A 20,507-nucleotide genomic window follows, 5' to 3' on the forward strand; every position below is an offset into this window, starting at 1 on the left:
GTGTTCCTTGTTCTTCATGATGCTCTCTGCGCTTTAAACGGACCTCTGAGACTATCACAGAGCAGGTGCATTTATACGGAGACTTGATTACACACAGGTGGATTCTATTTATCATCATTAGTCATTTAGGTCAACATTGGATCATTCAGAGATCCTCACTGAACTTCTGGAGAGAGTTTGCTGCACTGAAAGTAAAGGGGCTGAATAATTTTGCACGCCCAATTTTTCAGTTTTTTATTTGTTAAAAAAGTTTGAAATATCCAATAAATTTCGTTCCACTTCATGATTGTGTCCCACTTGTTGTTGATTCTTCACAAAAAATTACAGTTTTATATCTTTATGTTTGAAGCCTGAAATGTGGCAAAAGGTCGAAAAGTTCAAGGGGGCCGAATACTTTCGCAAGGCACTGTAAATATGATGCGGCTGTCCATGGTTCTGATTTGTGTGTGTGTGTGTATGTGTGTGTTGTGCAAGTAGAAAAAATATGTTGACTGACTCTACTTGTAGAGAAATGCCAATGCCATCCTCCTCTCTTCCATCCTGTGTAGCTCAGTTGGTAGAGCATGGTGTTTGTAATGAATGCCAAGGTAGCGGGTTTGATTCCTGCAGCCACACATATGTAAAATGTATGCCCATACAAGTTGCTTTGGATAAAAGCATCTGCTAAGTGACATATATTATGTTGATTAAATGGTCTATGACTGTCATACAGTACACACTTTTATTTTTTATTATCCTAGGCTACCTGGCTAAAATGCTCGCTCGCAAGCCTAACTTCATTTCATGGACAATGTTAGCTAGTTAACATTAGACTTCTACATCCTCTCAGTCCAGGGGCACAAGGTATGAATTTATGGTTGGATCAGAACCACCATTATAATCATTGGCCAGTACGGAGATAAGTAAAACCACAAGTCCAAATCCCTATCTCCATCCATGGCTAATTTAGGAAACAGACAATTTTAGCTTGCTAGTTAGCCACCGTAGGACAACAACACAACAAGATGCAACAATTCAAGTTGTTTCTGTCAATGACATATTCCTCTTGATGCGATGTGATGGAGTGAAGCCTAATCCAAACTGGCTTTCCTTAAACACAGTTGAGCTGAATCATTTTAGCTCAATGCTGATTGGGTATTACTTTATACTTTTTTTCTCAAGGGAGACCAAATGCTCGCTGGCTTCCCTTGCATTCAATGCTATTGGCGCAACAATGTCTGTTTATGACCAGACAGCATCAGGCCTACACATACAGAAACAGAGGAGCGCTGTTTCGCTCGGTTTGATGGTTTTTCCAGTGAGATACATTCAGCCTCATGCAAATTGAAGGAAACTTATGAAAACACAGAGACCAAAGATCAATTATTTAATACTTTTTTTCATTTGTTTTTGGGGGGAGGCCTGGCACCCCTTGGCATCCATGAATACATGCCACTGCAATTAGCTACTGTTTTTGATTTCCATTCGGAATAATATGAGCTGTATACTCCACTAAAACCATAATATGTACTATTTTATTTTCTCTCCTATTTCCTATACTGAACCATGTATAAGTAAAAAAGAGTCTATAACGTCTTTCCCTCTCTCTCTTGAATCTGATTAGTCTAGCTAAATCCATCACCTGAGGGCACACCTTTCCGTTCCGTGCGCTCACATTTCTTAATTCCAGCCGCAAGAGGGAGGTGTTGATTGTGATACAGAACCGAGTTGTCTGCTGCTAGTCTGCCCATCATCATCATCATCATCGGGGTCTGGCTGGCTGTTGTATTTGTGTCGGAACGGTCCGAGCTAAAGTGCTTTGGCTAAAGGATGTGGGATTAAAAGAGAATCAACGGACAACATACCTCCCTGGATTTCATTTGTTTAACGTTACCGTCTCTGCTTCGAAATGTCGGGGAAAATAGAGAGTAAGCAAGGTAAGCTCGTCTAGACTAGCTAGATAAATAGCTAACGTTAGCTAGCTGTTAGTCTGGGGTTTGTCTGACTCTTGTAGCCAGAAATGCGGCCAGCCAGTGTGGTTTGGTCTAGCTGTGGATCAAAGGCCGATTCTAACACCAAACTTCCACATTTTTGCCGTAACAGTAGCTAGCTGGCTATCTACTACATAGTCAACATTTGCTAAACATTCAATCACTGTTTAACCACCTAGCGAGTTGTTATTGTTGTTGTTAGTTAGCGAGCCAGATAATTCTTGATTTCTAGCTAGAGTGCGCTAGAATTGGATAGATTTGCTATCTACATGCTAGGCTAACTAGCTAACGTTATTGAAATGGAAAACATTAGGTAACTAACTGACGTCAGCTAGCGATTTTCCTAACTTGTGTTCTAGCTAGCTACAATGTATATTCGAGTAAAATCAGTCAAGTTAGCTAGCTAACGTTAGCTGCCTTTTTTTAATGAAAAGATGGTGACGAATTTAACGTTATAGAATATGACTAACTACTGTAGGTAGCCACAGTACAGTCAGCTGTAGTCCGAATAGAATGTTGTCTTGACCGTAACAGTACTAAACTATCGTTAAGTAGCTAACTACTTTAGCTACATCCTAACCTAGTTTGTGAATCCATGTTACTTTTAAGATGCACGGTGACAGTAGTCGTCATTCATTCTAGGATACGTGGTGGGGGTCTAGCTAGGTACTGTAAATTAGTAGGCTAACGTTAGTACAGTAACCTTAGTGTTTTTTTCCATCCCTATGATTTTTATAGGCAATAATGGTAACGTACTAATCTGGGTTGGTAATATTACAGTACCTCATGCACCACCTGCACTGACTTTACTAATCAGGCACCAGCTATTCGAGGAGAATGACAAGTACTTTGTCTAATTCACTGTGTTTGAGTTTCCCCCTTAGCTTGGGTTCTCGAACTATTCTGAGTCATGGCTAGTTCTCTATATCACGGAACACTGAAAACCTCCTTTGACTGGAGAGTCTCTTCCTCTTCAGTCAAGTGTCCCCATCTGTTGCCACTTGTACCATGTATGTGTTCTAGCTATGTATTTTGTGAGTTGTCACTAGAGAGCTAGTTGAGTCAAGCAAAGCCATCTTTTTTTGCGACCTTGGAATGAATTTGGTATGTTTGTTACTCATACCTGATTTGTCCAAGTACAGTGTATTCGAAAAGTATTCAGACCCCTTGACTTTTCCCCATATTGGTTACGTTATAGCCTTATTCTAAAATTGATTAAATTGTTTTTTCCCCCTCAATCTACACTCAATACCCCATAATGACAAAGACAAAACGGGTTATTAGACATTTTTGCACATTTATAAAAAATTTATGGAAATATCACATTCACATAAGTATTCAGACCCTTTACTCAGTACTTTGTTGAAGCACTTTTGGCAGTGATTACAGCCTTGAGTCTTCTTGGGTATGATGGTATAAGCTTGGCACACCTGTATTTGGGGAGTTTCTCCCATTCTTCTCTGCAGATCCTCTCAAGCGCTGTCATGTTTGAAAGGACAGCTATTTTCAGTTTTTTCCAGAGTTGTTTGATCGGGTTCAAGTCCGGGCTTTGGCTAGGCCATTCAAGGGCATTCAGAGACTTGTCCTGAAGTCACTCCTGCGTTGTCTTGGCTGTGTGCTTAGGGTTGTTGTCCTGTTAGGTGAACATTGGCCCAAGCTTTGGAGAAGGTTTTCATCAAGGATCTCTCTGTACTTTGCGCTGTTCATTTTCCCCTCTATCCTGACTAGTCTCCCAGCCCCTGCTGCTGAAAAACATCCCCACAGCATGATGCTGCCACCACAATGCTTCACAGTAGGGATGGTGCCAGGTTTCCTCCAGACGTGAAGCTTGGCATTCAGGCCAAAGAGTTTTGGCTCTGAGGTGCACAGTCAACTGTGGGACCTTATATAGACAGGTGTGTGCCTTTCCAAATCATGTCCAATCCATTGGATTTACCACAGGTGGAATCCAATCAAGTTGTAGGAACATCTCAAGGATGATCAATGGAAACAGGATGCACCTGAACTCAATTTCGAGTCTCATAGCAAAGGGTCTGAATACTTATGTAAATAAGGTATTTTTGTTTTGCAAACATTCCTAAAAACCTGTTTTCGCTTTGTCATTTTGGGGTATTGTGTGTTGATTGATGAGGGAAAACTTTAGAATAAGGCTAATGTAACAATGTGGAAAAAGTCAAGGGGTCTGAATACTTTACGAATGCACTGTATGTCCAACCCCTAAGTATGTCCAATTTACAGTATACCCTACTCAGTCTATTTCCCTGGTTTGTTTTTGCACTAAAATGTCTGTCTCTGGTTATGAATGGATTGAAAATATGCTCCTGGTGTATCTTTTCCGTAATGGTTTAGTAGTGAGACTGAGAAGCCTTCATGCAGCAATATGCCCAAGTCGAGCCATGGCCTCCCAATCAAAAGAGATTCTGCTACTACTCTCATTGGAAGCTCGGATTCCACACTATGCTATAATTTGTGGTTTTGTGGAAACAAGCAAGTAGCATTATGGAATTCTAGAGACGTTGTCCCAAAAAGAGTTTCAAAGGTGTTGTAGCCTAATTAAAACAAACTCTGTGGTGTAGCCTACAGATGGGGTCTGATTTAAAGAGCTGGGAGTTTGCCCAATGGCGGTTGTAACTCATGAGCCATGGGAAAAGGGTTAGGCTTGTGTAAGCAAGTGGAGCAGCAAGTGTCTTTTCTCCCCTACAAGTAGCCAGCAGATCCGACCCGCTTGCTTACAGCTCCAAAATGGCAGTAGCCATTTTGGAATGGCAGTGTGCGCCAATCAGCTTCTTTGTTGTTCAACGTGACATTCCATAATGGCTACTGCTAGCTAGCATGAGGATGAAAAGGATGAAAAATTAGAATGAAAAATTTACAAAAACTAATTTGGTGAAAGAACTGTGCAGATGCATACTTTGGTAACAGAATTACTGTAAAATCTCCCACAGATTTTTATGTGGCCACGTTTTCCAATAACTCTGTTAAATACACTACTTACAAAAAGTATGTGGACACCTGCTCGTCGAAAAAAAATCTCATTTCAAAATCATGGGCATTAATATGGAGTTGGTCCCCTGTTTGCTGCCACAACACCCTCCACTCTTCTGGGAAGGCTTCCATTCAGCGACGAGCATTAGTGAGGTCGGGCATTGATGTTGGGGGATTAGGCCTGGCTCGCAGTCGGTGTTCCAATTAATCCCAAAGGTGTTCAATGGGGTTGAGGTCAGGGCTCTGTGCAGGCCAGTCAAGTTCCACACCAATCTTGACAAATAATTTCTCTATGGACCTCGCTTTGAGCATAGGGGCATTGTCATGCTGAAGTACGAAATGGCCTTCCCCAAACTGTAGCCACAAAGTTGGAAGCACAGAATCATCTAGAATGTCATTGTATGCTGTGCCATGTTGAATGTCACTGAGCTCTTCAGTAAGGCCATTCTACTGCCAATGTTTTTATATGGAGATTGTGTGGCTGTGTGTTAGATTTTTTATACACCTGTCAGCAACGGGTGTGGCTGAAATAGCCGAATCCATTCATTTGAATGGGTGTCTACATTCTTTGTGTGTATCTGCTCCAAATTAAGATTCAAAGAAGCTTGTAGAAAGTATGGCTTGTCAACTATGACATGGCACCTTGAGTTTGGGAAAACAAATATTTGGGTTATTGAACTACAGCTAGTGAAGTGGATTTACACCCGGTGACGGAATTATGATAACTGAATTATATCATGGGTCCCTGATCTGTACTATACAGAAATGCATAATTATGAATCTAATGCACAGCAAAGAAGAGCAGAGTAGGGTAGCGTTTTGTACAGTCCAGTAGAGTATAGTACAATATACTGTATTGTACTCTACTGTGCTCTACTGATTGTATTGTACTGTGCTATCCAAACTTGTGAAACACACATCTATGATGGACCGGACCAAATCTGATCCCATCTTTGGACATTAACATCCAAGGCCAGGGTGGACTGACCAAATTTGAACTACTTTTCAACGTTCATGGACATCTGGTGTTGGTCGGTGCTCAGTGGGTGAGGATGGTGGTTAGAGTAAATGGAACAAGAGGGGGCTCATGGATAGGTGTCAGTAAGAGCTGGGAGAGGTGACATTAACTGGAGAGAGAGCGAGGCAGAGGGAGAGAAGGACAGAGAGGGAGGCATTGTCCAGACTCAGACTGTTTTAACACTCTTGGTTTGACAACCAGACAACAGAAAGACAAAGAAAACAGTTATGAGCTAAACAACAGTATGCCAGTGGAAGGGAGGCCCGTGTAACATATCCGTACCCGTTTGGTCGGCACTGTGAACCCGAATGAATAGATAAAAAATAAATATTTACATAATAAAAAAACTAGTCTATAGGTTATGCCTACGCCCCTTGAGTAAATCTATTTTCAGGCTATTCCGTGAAAACAATTAGAGTGCACATTATAATTAAAATCTTAATTGGTGCATTTCAAACCGTCCTTTTGTGAGGCACAGCCGGGAACTAGTTCTGTGTGATTGGGTCGATAAACCAGAATTGGAGTATCTCCCATCATTTGGGAACATTTTGGCTTCCCAGTAGATTACAACGGCGATGGACAGAGAGTTGTGGACAAAATGTTAACCGCATGTCACCATGCTCAATGAGAATAGCCTATGAGGCCGCCAACACTTCAAATATGTTGACACATTTACACCAACATCACCCCGGTATACTGGAGCAAGACGTAAACGCAAAGAAACAAGACGTCATCCTCTGCATTCAAGCAGAACTTGGCAGCTGATTTTATTATACACTGAACGTGGGTGACAATGGTTCTGACAGATAGGGCTGCTGTGCTTCTAGCTCTAAGGAAACTTTGAAGTATTTTGTTTTTCGTCTATTATTTCTTACTATTATTAGCCCAGAAATTGTTTTGTGCAATTACATACAGCCGGGAAGAACTTTTGGGTATCAGAGCTGCGGTACCTCACCAGCACTACCAGCATTACCACCAGGAATATGACTTTCCCGAAGCGGATCCTTTGTCCAGGGCAATTGAACTGATTCAGGGGCCGACCCAAAACACCGGCATCGGAGGAGAGGTACTCGGAGTGGTCTTCCGACGTAGGAGGCGTGCACCACCCACCGCTTCCGAGTAGATTACCCGCTAATGTTCAGTCTCTTGATAATAAAGTGGACGAGCTCAGGGCAAGGATTTCTTTCCAGAGAGACATCAGGGATTGTAACATACTCTGTTTCACGGACACATGGCTCTCTCGGGATATACTGTCTGCGTCCATCCAGCCAGCTGGGTTCTCAGTTCATCGTGCAGACAAGAATAAATATCTCTCCAGGAAGAAGAAGGGCGGGGGTGTATGTCTCATGATTAACGACTCATGGTGTGATTGTGATAACATAAAGGAACTCAAGTCCTTTTGTTCACCCAACCTAGAATACCCCACAATCAAATGCTGGTCGTATTAGCTAACTAGAGAATTCTCTTTGGTTATAGTCACTGCCGTGTATATCCCCCCCTCAAGCCGATACCACAATGGCCCTCAAAGAACTAAACTGGAATTTATGCAAACTGGAAACCACATCCTGAGGCCGCATTTATTGTAGCTGGGGATTTTAACAAAGCAAATTTGAGAAGAAGGCTACTGAAGTTCTATCAACACATCCACTGTAGTACTTACGCTGCTAAAACACTCGACCACTGCTACTCCAACTTCCGCGATGCTTACAAGGCCCTCTCCCGCCCTCCTTTCGGCAAATCTGACCACGACTCCATTTTGCTCCTCCCTTCCTATAGGCAGAAACTCTAACAGGAAGTACCCATTCTAAGGACTATTCAACGCTGGTCTAATCAATCGGAATCCATGCTTCATAATTTTTGTTGATCACACGGACTGGGATATGTTCCGGGTAGCTTCTGAGAATAACATTGACGAATATACTGATACGGTGAATGAGTTTATCAGGAAGTGTATAGGAGATGTTGTACCCACTGTGACTGTTAAAACCTACCCTAACCAGAAACTGTGGATAGATGGCAGCATTTGCGCAAAACTGAAAGCACGAACCTCTGCATTTAACCATGACAAGGTAATTGGGAATATGTCAGAATACAAACAGTGTAGTTACTCCTCTGTAAAGCAATCAAACAGACAAAACGTCAGTATAGAGACAAAGTAGAGTCGCAATTCAACGGCTCAGACACGACGTATGTGGCAAGGTCTACAGACAATCACGGACTACAAAGGGAAAACCAGCCACGTCGCAGGCACCGTCTTGCTTCCGGACAAGCTAAACACCTTCTTCGCCAGCTTTGAGGAGAACACAGTGCCACCGACACGGCACCGCTACCAAGGACTGTGGGCTCTCCTTGTCCGTGGCCGACGTGAGTAAGACATTTTAAGGGTGTTAATCCTCGCAGGGCTGCTGGCCCAGACGGCATCCCTAACCGTGTCCTCAGATCAAGATGGCCACCATTGTTCCTGTACCCAAGAAAGCGAAGGTAACTGAAGTAAATGACTATTGCCCCGTAGCACTCATTTCTGTCATCATGAAGGGCTTTGAGAGACTAGTCAAGGATCACACGGACTGGGATACCTTACCTGTGACCCTTGACCCACTTTAATTTGCTTACTGCCCCAATAGATCCACAGACGATGCAATCGCATCGCACTGCTCACTGCCCTATCCCATCTGGACAAGAGGAATACCTACAGTTGAAGTCAGAAGTTTACATACAGCTTGGAAGATTCCAGAAAATTAGGTCATGGCTTTAGAAGAGTCATTAAAACTTGTTGTTCAACCACTCCACAAATTTCTTGTTAACAAACTATAGTTTTGACAAGTCGGTTAGGACATCTACTTTCTGCACGACACAAGTCATTTTTCTAAAAGTTGTTTACAGACAGATTATTTCACTTATCATTCACTGTATCACAATTCCAGTGGGTCAGAAGTTTACATAGACTAAGTTGACTGCGCCTTAAACTGCTAGGAAAATTCCAGAAAATTATGTCATGGGTTTAGAAGCTTCTGATAGGCTAATTGACATCATTTGAGTAAATTGGCCTACCTTCAAACTCAGTGCCTCTTTGCTTGAAATCAAGGGAAAATCAAAAGAAATCAGCCAAGACCTCAGAAAAAAAATTGTAGACCTCCACAAGTCTGGTTCATCTTTGGGAGCAATTTCCAAACGCCTGAAGGTACCACGTTCATCTGTACCAACAATAGTACGCAAGTGTAAACACCATAGGTCCACGCAGCCATCATACCGCTCAGGAAGGAGACACGTTCTGTCTCCTAGAGGTGAACGTACTTTGGTGCAAAAAGTGAGAATCAATCCCAGAACAACAGCAAAGGACCTTGTGAAGATGCTGGAGGAAACGGGTACACAAGTATCTATATTCACAGTAAAACAAGTCCTATATTGACATAACCTGAAAGGCCGCTCAGCAAGGAAGAAGCCACTGCTCCAAAACCGCCATAAAAAAGCCAGACTACGGTTTGAAACTGCACATGGGACAAAGATTGTACTTTTTGGAGAAATGTCCTCTGGTCTGATGAAATAAAAATAGAACTGTTTGGTCATAATGACCATCGTTATGTTTGCAATCCGAAGAACACCATCCCAACCGTGAAGCACGGGGGTGGCAGCATCATGTTGTGGGGGTGCTTTTCTGCAGGAGGGACTGGTGCACTTCACAAAATAGATGGCATCATGAGGAAGTAAAATTATGTGGATATATTGAAGCAACATCTCAAGACATCAGTCAGGAAGTTAAAGCTTGGTCGCAAATGGGTCTTCCAAATGGACAATGACCCCAAGCATACTTCCAAAGTTGTGGCAAAATGGCAACAAAGTCAAGGTATTGGAGTGGCCATCTCAAAGTCCTGACCTAAATCCTATAGAACATTTGTGGGCAGAACTGAAAAAGCGTGTGCGAGCAAGGAGGCCTACAAACCTGACTCAGTTACACCAGCTCTGTCAGGAGGAATGGGCCAAAATTCACCCAACTTATTGTGGGAAGCTTGTGGAAAGCTACCCAAAACGTGTGATCCAAGTTATACCATTTAAAGGCAATGCTACCAAATACTAATTGAGTGTATGTAAACTTCTGACCCACTGGGAATGTGATGAAAGAAATCGAATCTGAAAATGAATCATTCTCTCTACTATTATTCTGACATTTCGCATTCTTATAATAAAGTGGTGATCCTAACTGACCTAAGACAGGGAATTTTAACTAGGATTAAATGTCAAGAATTGTGAAAAAACGGAGTTTAAATGTATTTGGCTAAGGTGTATGTTATCTTCCGACTTCAACTGTACATAGACTTGAAATCACTGGCCGCTTTAATAAATTGAACACTAGTCACTTTAATAATGTTTACAAATTTAGCATTACTGATCTCATATGTATATTCTGTATTCTATTCTACTATATCATAGTCTATGACGCTCTGAAATATAGTTTGTTTCTTACATCTGCAAACATCTAGTTTGTCTTTTAAATCATGTTCGCATTAATACTAATCGCTAGTTCATGTTATCCGCTAATGCTAATTAGCTGGCTAGCTAGCTAATAAGCAAACGTAGCTAGCTATACAGCCAGATACCAGTGATGGTATAGGCCTAAATGATCATGTTGTTTGTGCAACAGTATCTTCTAAATCAAAGAGGAATAGGCAAAGCATGAATAGGTTAGGTACATGAAGTAACGAAGAGAACATTTCATCTATTCAAGGATTATAGGGTCCCCAGGAAACACTGACCAACACTTTGTTTGAAAATAACTCCTCCCTGGCATTTCTTTAATTGTCATGTCAAATGCTGTATTCAAATAAGGCCTACATTTCTTTTTGCCCATATCGTGCAGCCATACGTGGTAGTGTGGAAATGATCTCAAATGAGTGCAGGAAAGGCAGAAATGAATGAAAATGTATACTTTTTGGGGGGGTTGAAGTTTTAATTGAACAGTATAAAATGATCAGAATGGAGAAAGACTTTTTGAAATCACTTAGAATGTGTGTTGCCAACCTAGGGTTATGCACTACTCATAAAGCAAATTTAGAACTTTTATTATTAATAAACATAAAATAATGTCAGACTGTCAAATTCAAAAAATATCGTAATGATATTTTGGCCATATTGCCCAGCCCTATACTTTACTGTGTTTTATTTTAAAGTAACGGTTCATTGTTTCCAGATTTCTATTAAATATGACCTATAATTACTTATGAGTTAAATAGTTTTCCTTCCAAAAAATGGCAATTAAGTATGTTAAAAAGCAGGTTTTCTGTTTTGTAATGGTGTTGGGCATACACAACAACAGAATGGTGTGAGTGTATACCGGTCATTAAAAATATGCATGCGAGTAGAATGCTGATTGGCCAGCTCATATCATACTCCATGAGGAAATGGCAAGCATTTTTTAAAACCGTCTGTTTGAGATACACGTCTGAAGTGTTTTTTTTTTTAAAGTGTTTCCCCCACCCAATTTATGCTTTGGCCACAAATACGAGTATAGGAAGTCAACAACATTATTTGGGTGTGAGTTCACAGCGTATGTGAGGTTTTCACTCAGTTACTTTAAGTATGTTTATGTTTTACAGACAAAATCTTACCAGAGCTGACAGATCAGTTGAACACAGTCTGAGGCCCTACATTTCATTGTGTGCTCTCTCTTGAAGTGATGTTGCTTAATACTAGCAGTAGGTGTATTTTAGGCAGACACTTCCTCCCACGGGGAGAGGGCTACAGAGGCTGTCTTTTTGTTGTGGCGGCATCTTTAAAATGAACCTTCATCTTCAGTAGTCCTCCCACTAGTTCTCTGCAGTTTCTCTTGGTTGAGAGACCAGATACGTTTTTATGCGTGACCTACTTCTATGGTTGTTTCGGGGTTTATTTAAATGTGGAGAGGCTGAGACCTACTAACATGGTGAGAACACTGCCTCAGTCATAGCTGTTCTGGCCTCTCCTTTGTTTACAACCATTGTGGAGAGCCTCCCTCTCGGTGAAGTGATTTCCACCCTCACACAGAGACCAAGTAAACAGGCGAGTTTACTGTACCCTCTTGCTTATGTTACTTTTCTTCTCAAGCTAGCTGGACTGGCTGTTGCAAATGGATGCATAGCAATCATGCCTTATTGTCAAAATAGTTAACTCCCAGTAGCACTGTGTTTCAGTTCAATTAGTTTTGAAATGGAATAGGAAGTAGTGAGGAGAACCATGACTTTCTAAAACAGGCTATTTAGGCTGTTGTCTGAATGTATCTATTACAGGAAGGGAAATGGTTCAGCCCTCACACAATGTTGGAGACCGATCCCTCAGCCATTTAGTTTATCTTTTGGTTTAATAGTCGGTGTGCATGTTGACCTGAGAGCAAAGTGACCCTTCATAGCTTGCAGAACAGTGGGAAATAGCCTGTCATCCACAGTAGCCAGCTGTTAACATCCTATTCAACGTCAACAGCCAGCTTCTGGCAAGGAGAGCAGTCAGAACACACACGCACACACACACAGACTCATTTATTGTTCAATGTCTAGGCCTAGGTGGATTCATTCTGTCGCACATGATCGATGTAGACTATACATTTTACTCAACTTGAGCACTGCTCAATAGCGGCGGTGCTAAATTCCTTGTTTTGGTAAGTTCACCGTGTTGTACATTGCTCTCCATAACTATTTTCTTGTATGGTCATTAGCAAAGTATACACTCCCAATTTTAGCTTCAAGACACCAGAAATGTGAAAAACCTAAAAAGTAGATTGTACTGATTTTATTGGCACATTGAACCATATCGTGCGCCAAAGTATAAAAACGGTGTATACAGTGTTAAAGCAATGACGTCATATCTGGATTGTGCCATCTTTATGCACGTTCGCCATTGTTTTTGTGCCTTGCTTGCTGTTTATTGACTTGGTCTATTGAAATGTTTCTTACAACTCTTTGTAATGGCCTCTCTGTATTATTTGATCACTGGGTGTGCCGTGCCGTCAGCAATGCTGGCAGTAGCCTAGATACGAGCTCCAAACTAAGGCTTTTTTGTTTTTCTTCAACCTGTCTACACCGCTTAATTCACTGAGCAAGTCAATGTTTAGGCTAGGTGTATAAGCCTTTTTTTTTGAAGATATATTGTTTGAAAGTCTTGACTGAAATAATAGTGTACACTTTAGTGCTGAGTGATTTTGTGCTTTTTGAGGTTGGTTCGGTTTCAGGTTGGTTTATATTTTCAAAAATTATATAAATGCATTATGTAGGTTCAATGCGGTAACAACACAGAATGAAACATTTGATTGTAGTGACTGTCCTTTACTATCACTTATTAGGCTCTAACCATCGTTTATTCATATTACCTAAATCAAATATTTAGCCACACACACACAGTACCAGTGAAAAGTTTGGACACCTACTCATTCCAGGGTTTTTCTTTATGTTTACAATTTTCTACATTGTGGAATAATAGTAAAGACATCAACATATGAAATAACACATATGTAATCATGTAGTAACCAAAAAGGTGTTCAAATATTTTAGATTCTTTAAAGTAGCCAACCTTTGCCTTAATTACAGCTTTGCACACTCCTGGCATTCTCTAAACCAGCTTTATGAGGTAGTCACCTGGAATGCATTTTCAATTAACAGGTATGCCTTGTTAAAAGTTAATTTGTGGAATTCTTTCCTCCTTAATGCGTTTGAGCCAATCAGTTGTGTTGTGACAAGGTAGGAGTGCTATATAGAAGATAGCCCAAAAGACCAAGTCCATTTTATGGCAAATAAGCTCAAATAATCAAAGAGAAATGACAGTCCATCATTACTTGAAGACATGAAGGTCAGTCAATCTGCTAAATGTTAACAACTTTGAACGTTTCTTTAAGTGCAGTCGCAAAACCATCAAGCGCTATGATGAAACTGGCTCTCATGAGGACCACTAGAGGAAAGGAAGACCCAGAGTTACCTCTGCTGCAGAGGATAAGTTCATTACAGTTAACTGCACCTCAGATTGCAGCCCAAATAAATGCTTCACAGAGTTCAAGTAACAGACACATCTCAACATCAACTGTTCAGAGGAGACTGCGAGAATCAGGCCATCATGGTTGAATTGCTGCAAAGAAACCACTACTAAAGGACACCAAAAAGAAGAAGACTTGCTTTGGCCAAGAAACACAAGCAATGGATAATTAGACCGGTGGAAATCTGCCCTTTGGTCTGAGTCCAAATGTGTGATTTTTGTTTCAAACCGGCGTGTCTTTGAGTCGTAGAGTAGGTGAATGGATGACCTCTGCATGTGTGGTTCCCACCGTGAAGCGTGGAGGTCTGATGGTTTGGGGGGGTGCTTTGTTGGTGACACTATCTGTGATTTTATTTAGAATTGAAGGCACACTTAACCAGCATGGCTACCACAGCATTCTGCAGGGATACGCCATCCCATCTGGTTTGGGCTTAGTGGGACTATCATTTGTTTTTCAACAGGACATTGACCCAACACACCTCCAGGCTGTGTAAGGGCTATTTCACCAAGAAGGAGAGTGATTGATTGCTGCGTCAGATGACCTGGTCTCCACAATCACCTGACCTCAACCCAATTGAGATGGTTTGGGATGAGTTGGACCGCAGAGTGAAGGAAAAGCAGCCAACAAGTGCTCAGCATATGTGGGAACTCCAAGACTGTTGAAAAAACATTCCAGGTGAAGCTGGTTGAGAGAATGGCAAGAGTGTGCAAAGCTGTCCAGGCAAAGGGTGGCTACTTTGAAGAATCTAAAATATTTGTTTTGCACTTTTTTTGGTTACTACATGATTCCTTAGGTGTTATTTCATAGTTTTGATGTCTTCACTATTATTCTACAATGTAGAAAATAGTTCAAGAAAAACCCTTGGATGAGTAGGTATGTCCAAACTTTTGACTGGTAGTGTGTGTGTGTGTGTGTGTGTGTGTGTGTGTGTGTGTATATATATTATAAAACAGTTTATGGTACAGGAGACACCTGTCTTATTCGTGCCCATCTCAGTGAACTATCCATTGCAGAGGCTGAGACTAATCCTTTGCGAAGGCTGTAAGTATTGCACAGTCCAAGAAGAAAGGGATTATGGCTAAAATGCACAATGCACTTCTCTCTCCAGAATGCATTCTCTCCCGCCAATTTGTGCACATTCATTGTTTTATAACTTCATTGTGTGAATTGTTTGCAGTTGATCGTTAATGTCTATCAGTTCCTAATTACATATATCACCAGTAGTACATTTATTGTTAATACCCATAATTTCTAATCTACAATGTTTGTTGCTTTGGTTATGGTCATTTTTGTTAATGCATTCAATATATTATTCCTGTCTTTTACCGTTCTTCGGAGTGGACATGTTGTTTGCAAAGTGCACAACCAATGCTACACTTGAGAGAAACAAGTTTTGATTTATTTCATTCCATTTACGAGTTTTGTAAATTTAGTCATTGCCTTTTGTTTGGAGCGCTCCTGTCAATGCTGCTTACACACACAGTGTATTCGGAAGGTATTCAGACCCCTTCATGTATATCTGAGCTAAATTCCAAACATTCATTGATAAAGGTAACCCAATTTAACAAATCACACACCAGAAAAATATATTTGAAAATGTTATGCAATTCAAATAAACAAAAATGCTATTTCCTTATGCAGAAAACATTTGTTCACCCCTACCTTTTACCATCACCTGATCAAATGATTAGGAAATCGTTAGTGCCTTGGGAGGGTCCAGCCTTCCATAAAGATGAGAAACTTGGTATGGTTTGGTCTTAACCATATGGGTGTGTGGTAACACATCATGCAAAGATTGAAATACCTACCCGAGGCCCTCAGAAGAAAGATTATTGATGCCTGTGAGTCTGGGAGGGGTTACAAATCCATTTCCAAGAAATTCGAAGTACATCGTTCCGCTGTTCGATGGATCATCTACAAATGCAGAAAATTCCAGACCACTGGCAATCTACCTAGGACAGGTCGTCCCACCAAATTCAGCCCAAGAGCTGACCGAAAGATGCTCATAGAAGTAGGGTTGCACATTTTGGGGAATATTCAGAGGTGGAAACTTTCTGTGGGAATTAACAGGAATATATGCACATTTATATTAATACTATGTGTGTGTGTGTGTGTATATGTATGTGTGTGTATATATATATATATATATATATATGGGGCTGTCTATATCGGCAGACTGTGATATGGCCATTTCTTGGAGAGACTCCTTCCCATATATATATATATATGGGAAGGAGTCTCTCCAAGAAATGGCCATATCACAGTCTGCCGATATAGACAGCCCCATATATACACACACACATTATATATATATATTTATATTATTTATATATATAAATATATATAATGTGTGTGTGTATATATGGGGCTGTCTATATCGGCAGACTGTGATATGGCCATTTCTTGGAGAGACTCCTTTCCCTCCAGGAGACTGTCAAACATGATGACAACACCACCCCACCGGGTGTTGCTGGGCAGCTTCAATGTGGTGCTCTTATTCTTCTCACTTTGCTTGGTGAGGTAGATTGCATCTACAACTTGATGACCATGTACATACCTGACCATTTCCTTGGCTCTCTTGTATAGTGTATCCATTGTTTTCAGTGCCATGATGTCTTTGAGGAGCAGATTCAATGCATGAGCAGCACAGAAAATGGGTGTGATGTGAGGGTAGGATTCCTCCACTTTAGACCAAGCAGCCTTCATGTTCGCAGCACTGTCACCAGTGCAAATACCTTCTGTGGTCCAAGGTCATTGATCACTGCCTTCAGCTCATCTGCAATGTAGAGACTGGTGTGTCTGTTGTCCCTTGTGTCTGTGCTCTTGTAGAATACTGGTTGAGGGGCGGAGATGATGTAGTTAATTATTCCTTGCCCACGAACATTCAACCATCCATCAGAGATTATTGCAATACAGTCAGCTTTCTCTATGATTTGCTTGACCTTCACTTGAACTCTGTTGAACTCTGCATCCAGCAAACAAGTAGATAAAGCATGTCTGGTTGGAGGGGTGTATGCTGGGCGAAGAACATTCAGAAATCTCTTCCATTACACATTGCCTGTGAGCATCAGAGGTGAACCAGTTGCATACACAGCTCGAGCAAGAAATTCATCAGCATTTCTCTGACTACGTGCCTCTATTGAGTCACAAACTTCTGATTCCAGGAGGACCATGAGCTGTTGCTATCGATAAGGTGTCTGATTCATCATTTTCACCTCGAATAGGAGTAGAGGGACTTTTGTCAGAGGTTGCTTGTTCTGAGTAAACTTTATGCACTTGGCCAGATGATTCTGCATCTTTTTTGCATTCTTCACATATGATTTGGCACGGTATTTGCAAATATACACAGCTTTTCCTTCTACATTAGCTGCAATGAAATGTCTCCACACATCAGATAGTGCCCGTGGCATTTTCTAGTAAATTAGTAAACAAAACCCAAATACAATTTAATGTACAGATAAATAGTTAAGTGTTGTAATTCCATTGAATTGGGGATAGTTGCCACAGAATTGCCTTATGTGTATCCCACAAAAAAGGTTCAAACTTTTATTGATGAATTTAAGCCAAATTCCCCAAATTCCAAGGCTTAACTTCTCTTTGAAAATTTCCGGAAAAGTTCTGGAAAATTACCGGAAGTTTCTGACCCTTTGTAAACCCTACGTAGAAGTCTCTAAGAACCCCAGGGTAACATCAAGAGATCTACAGGCCTCTCTTACCACAATCAATATCGAAGTGCATGAGTCACTGTCAGAAAGAGACTGCACAAGCTTGGCCTACATGGTAAGTCGGGAAGCCTCTGCTCTCAGAAAAGAATATCAAGAGAAGACTGACGTTTGCCAGACAACACCTGGCTAAAAAAACAAAACTACTGGAACAATGTGCTCTGGGAAGATGAGTCAAAGGTGGAGTTGTTTGGCCGCAATGCTAGATGCCATTTTGGCGAGAATGAAACACTACCTTTGAACAGAAAACATCATACCAACCGTAAAGCATGGAGGCGGTGGCATTATGGTTTGGGGCTGCTTTGCTGCCTGAGGGCCTGACCAACTTGCAATCATTTAGTCAACCATGAATTCCATATTGTACCAGAGAATTCTTGAGGAGAATGTAAGGCCATCTGTCAAAAAGCTGAAGCTGAACAGAACATGGATCTTGCAGCAGGACAATGATCCAAAACACACAAGCAAAGCCACAACAGAATGGCTCGAAAAGAAGAAATGGAGGGTAATGGAATGGCAGAGTCAAAGCCAAGATCTCAATCCTGTCAATGCTGTGGGGGGAATTGAAGTGGGCCGTACATGCAAGAAATCCCTCTGACATGACACCGTTGAAGCCGTACTGTAAAGAAGAGTGGGGGAAAAAGTCCTCCCAGTTGATATAAGAGACTGGTAGACAGTTACAAGAAAGGCTACATTAAGTTATTTCAGCCAAAGGGGGCAACACCAGCTATTGAAGCTAGGGGTGTGCTTTTTTGTTGTGGACTATGGAATTGCATAGCATAATCTTTCAGTTTATTTTGTCTCTCCAGAGATGTTAGCTCGGGTTCAAGTCCGGGCTCTGGCTGGGCCACTCAAGTACATTGAGAGACTGAAGCCACTCCTGCATTGTTGGCTGTGTGCTTAGGATCGTTGTCCTGTTGGAAGGTGAACCTTCGCCCCAGTCTGAGGTCCTGAGCACTATGGAGCAGGTTTTCATCAAGGATCTTTCTGTACTTTGCTCTGTTAATCGTTTCCTCGATCCTGGCTAGTCTCCGAGTCCCTGGGAGCAAAGGGTCTGAATACCTATGCAAATAAGGTATTTCTGTTTTTATTTTTAAACATTTCTTAACCTGTTTTCACTTTGTCATTATGGGGTATTGTGTGTAGATTGCTGATTTTTTAAAAATGTATTTAACCAATTTAAAATAAGGCTTTAACGTAACAAAATGTGGAAAAAGTCAAGGTCTGAATACTTTCCGAATGCACTGTAGAAGTAGGCCTATAGGCCAACTGGCCTGCGTGCAAATGTAGGCATCTAAATGTGTCCACTTCTGATGGGCTTAAACGCACCACCACTAATGAGCTGTGGAGCTTCTCAAAGTAGTCGTTTCTTCACCTGAAACGGCAAGCAAACAAAGTATGTTTTTACATCCTTTTTAGCATGACCATAGTTTCTCCATGTATTTGAAAAATCTTTCCAGTTCTCTCCCTTTCGATATCCCTTTTTTATCAGGATATTTTCTACCTGCAGGCTGAAATGTTTTTATTTGCTGGCTTCTTGTTGGCGTTTTACTTAGGCCCTAGTTGACAATGGCAGTAGAAGTTACTTCTTATGTTTGTATCATTTTCATTTAGATTTGGATCGAATTTTGATTAACCACATGACAATGATTTTGAGATACGAAGACAATATTATAAATTAATTGAAACTGTTCCATGAAAATGTGCATATGACAACCATAACTGGCACGCAGATTGGTAGAAATGGTAAGATAATATAGCATTCCACATGAGAAAGGTTGCTGACTCCTCACGTAGCCTATTACCGGCAACTTCAGGAGAGTAATGGCAGAATCTGCAAAGCCAGCAAGAGTGGGAGGAGGATGGTCGGATCAGGTTAAGGTTTTTGTCTTCTGGTTATCTTGATCTCTGGCTCCCTCTTGAGTCATTTGTGTCTTATTTCATCAAACAGTGCGCTTCAAGCATCAGACAAGCTCAATGTACATAGTTGATTTTATTAAAACACATCTGTGTCTATATATGGAAAAATACATGTTTTAAAATTTAGACCAATCGACTCTGCTCGGGCAGCAGAAGCCAGCCAGCCATCTATCTCTGTGCTCCCCAAAGAGTCATCCTTCAGGCTAGTAGGCTAGCCTAGCTGTTCTTCAAAGTAGATAAGGCATACCTTTTTAAGACTGCTAAATAACAACCATCGATCAATTATATGTATTGTCAGGTACCTAAGAAACCGTTCTCTACCATGTTGTGTTGCTGCCGTGTTGTGTTGTCTTAGGTGTCTCTTTATATAGTGTTGTGGTGTCGCTCTTGTCATGATGTGTGCTTTGTCCTTTTTGCCCCTTGGTAGGCCATCTTTGTAAATAAGATTGTTCTTAATGGACTTGCCTAGTTAAATAAAAATACCTTTTCATGTCTATTGCCCTTCCTCTCCGTGTCTACCGGCCCTACAGGCTTGCCCGGCAAGAACCAATGAGAACAGGCAGCTGTAGGCACAATGGATTCTGGTTATTGTAGTTAATTATCACGTTTTCTGCACTTAACTATTATGAGTTGGACAACATGTCCCAGAAGAGATCTCTCTAGAGAAATGGCACAAACAGCATGTTGACGGACAGAAAATCCGCCGAACTAAATGGAATTCAAATATACTAATTGAACCGATGTGGTCAATTAGTTATTTAAAAACTGAAATCACTCAGCACTAGTAAAATTATTTTAGTGGGACTGGGAGTAGCCTTTATTCACACCCACTCTTGTGTCCTGAATACTGAGGATGAATACTCTTTATCACTGAATGCAGTGCTAGATTCAGAAATCATGACACC

At 41.1% G+C, this 20,507-nt stretch overlaps 1 protein-coding gene across 4 annotated transcripts in view; it reads left to right on the plus strand.

The window, feature by feature from the left end:
* The first annotated feature begins 1,695 nt into the window (after nucleotides 1–1,695).
* LOC106580123 (rap guanine nucleotide exchange factor 1) overlaps nucleotides 1,696–20,507 on the plus strand; it is a 53,571-nt gene continuing 34,759 nt past the window's right edge. Inside the window, exon 1 of one of the 4 annotated variants that reach the window (XM_014160818.3) lies at nucleotides 1,696–1,916. In XM_014160818.3, coding sequence (XP_014016293.3) covers nucleotides 1,889–1,916 — 28 coding nt within the window. In that variant the 5' untranslated portion in view covers nucleotides 1,696–1,888. The remainder of the gene's footprint in view (nucleotides 1,917–20,507) is intronic. The other 3 variants (XM_014160819.3, XM_014160821.3, XM_014160823.3) reach the window with 3 other exon arrangements.

The sequence above is a fragment of the Salmo salar genome, chromosome 20 (assembly GCF_965601325.2).
Source record: "Salmo salar chromosome 20, fSalSal1, whole genome shotgun sequence".
Lineage (NCBI taxonomy): Eukaryota > Metazoa > Chordata > Actinopteri > Salmoniformes > Salmonidae > Salmo > Salmo salar.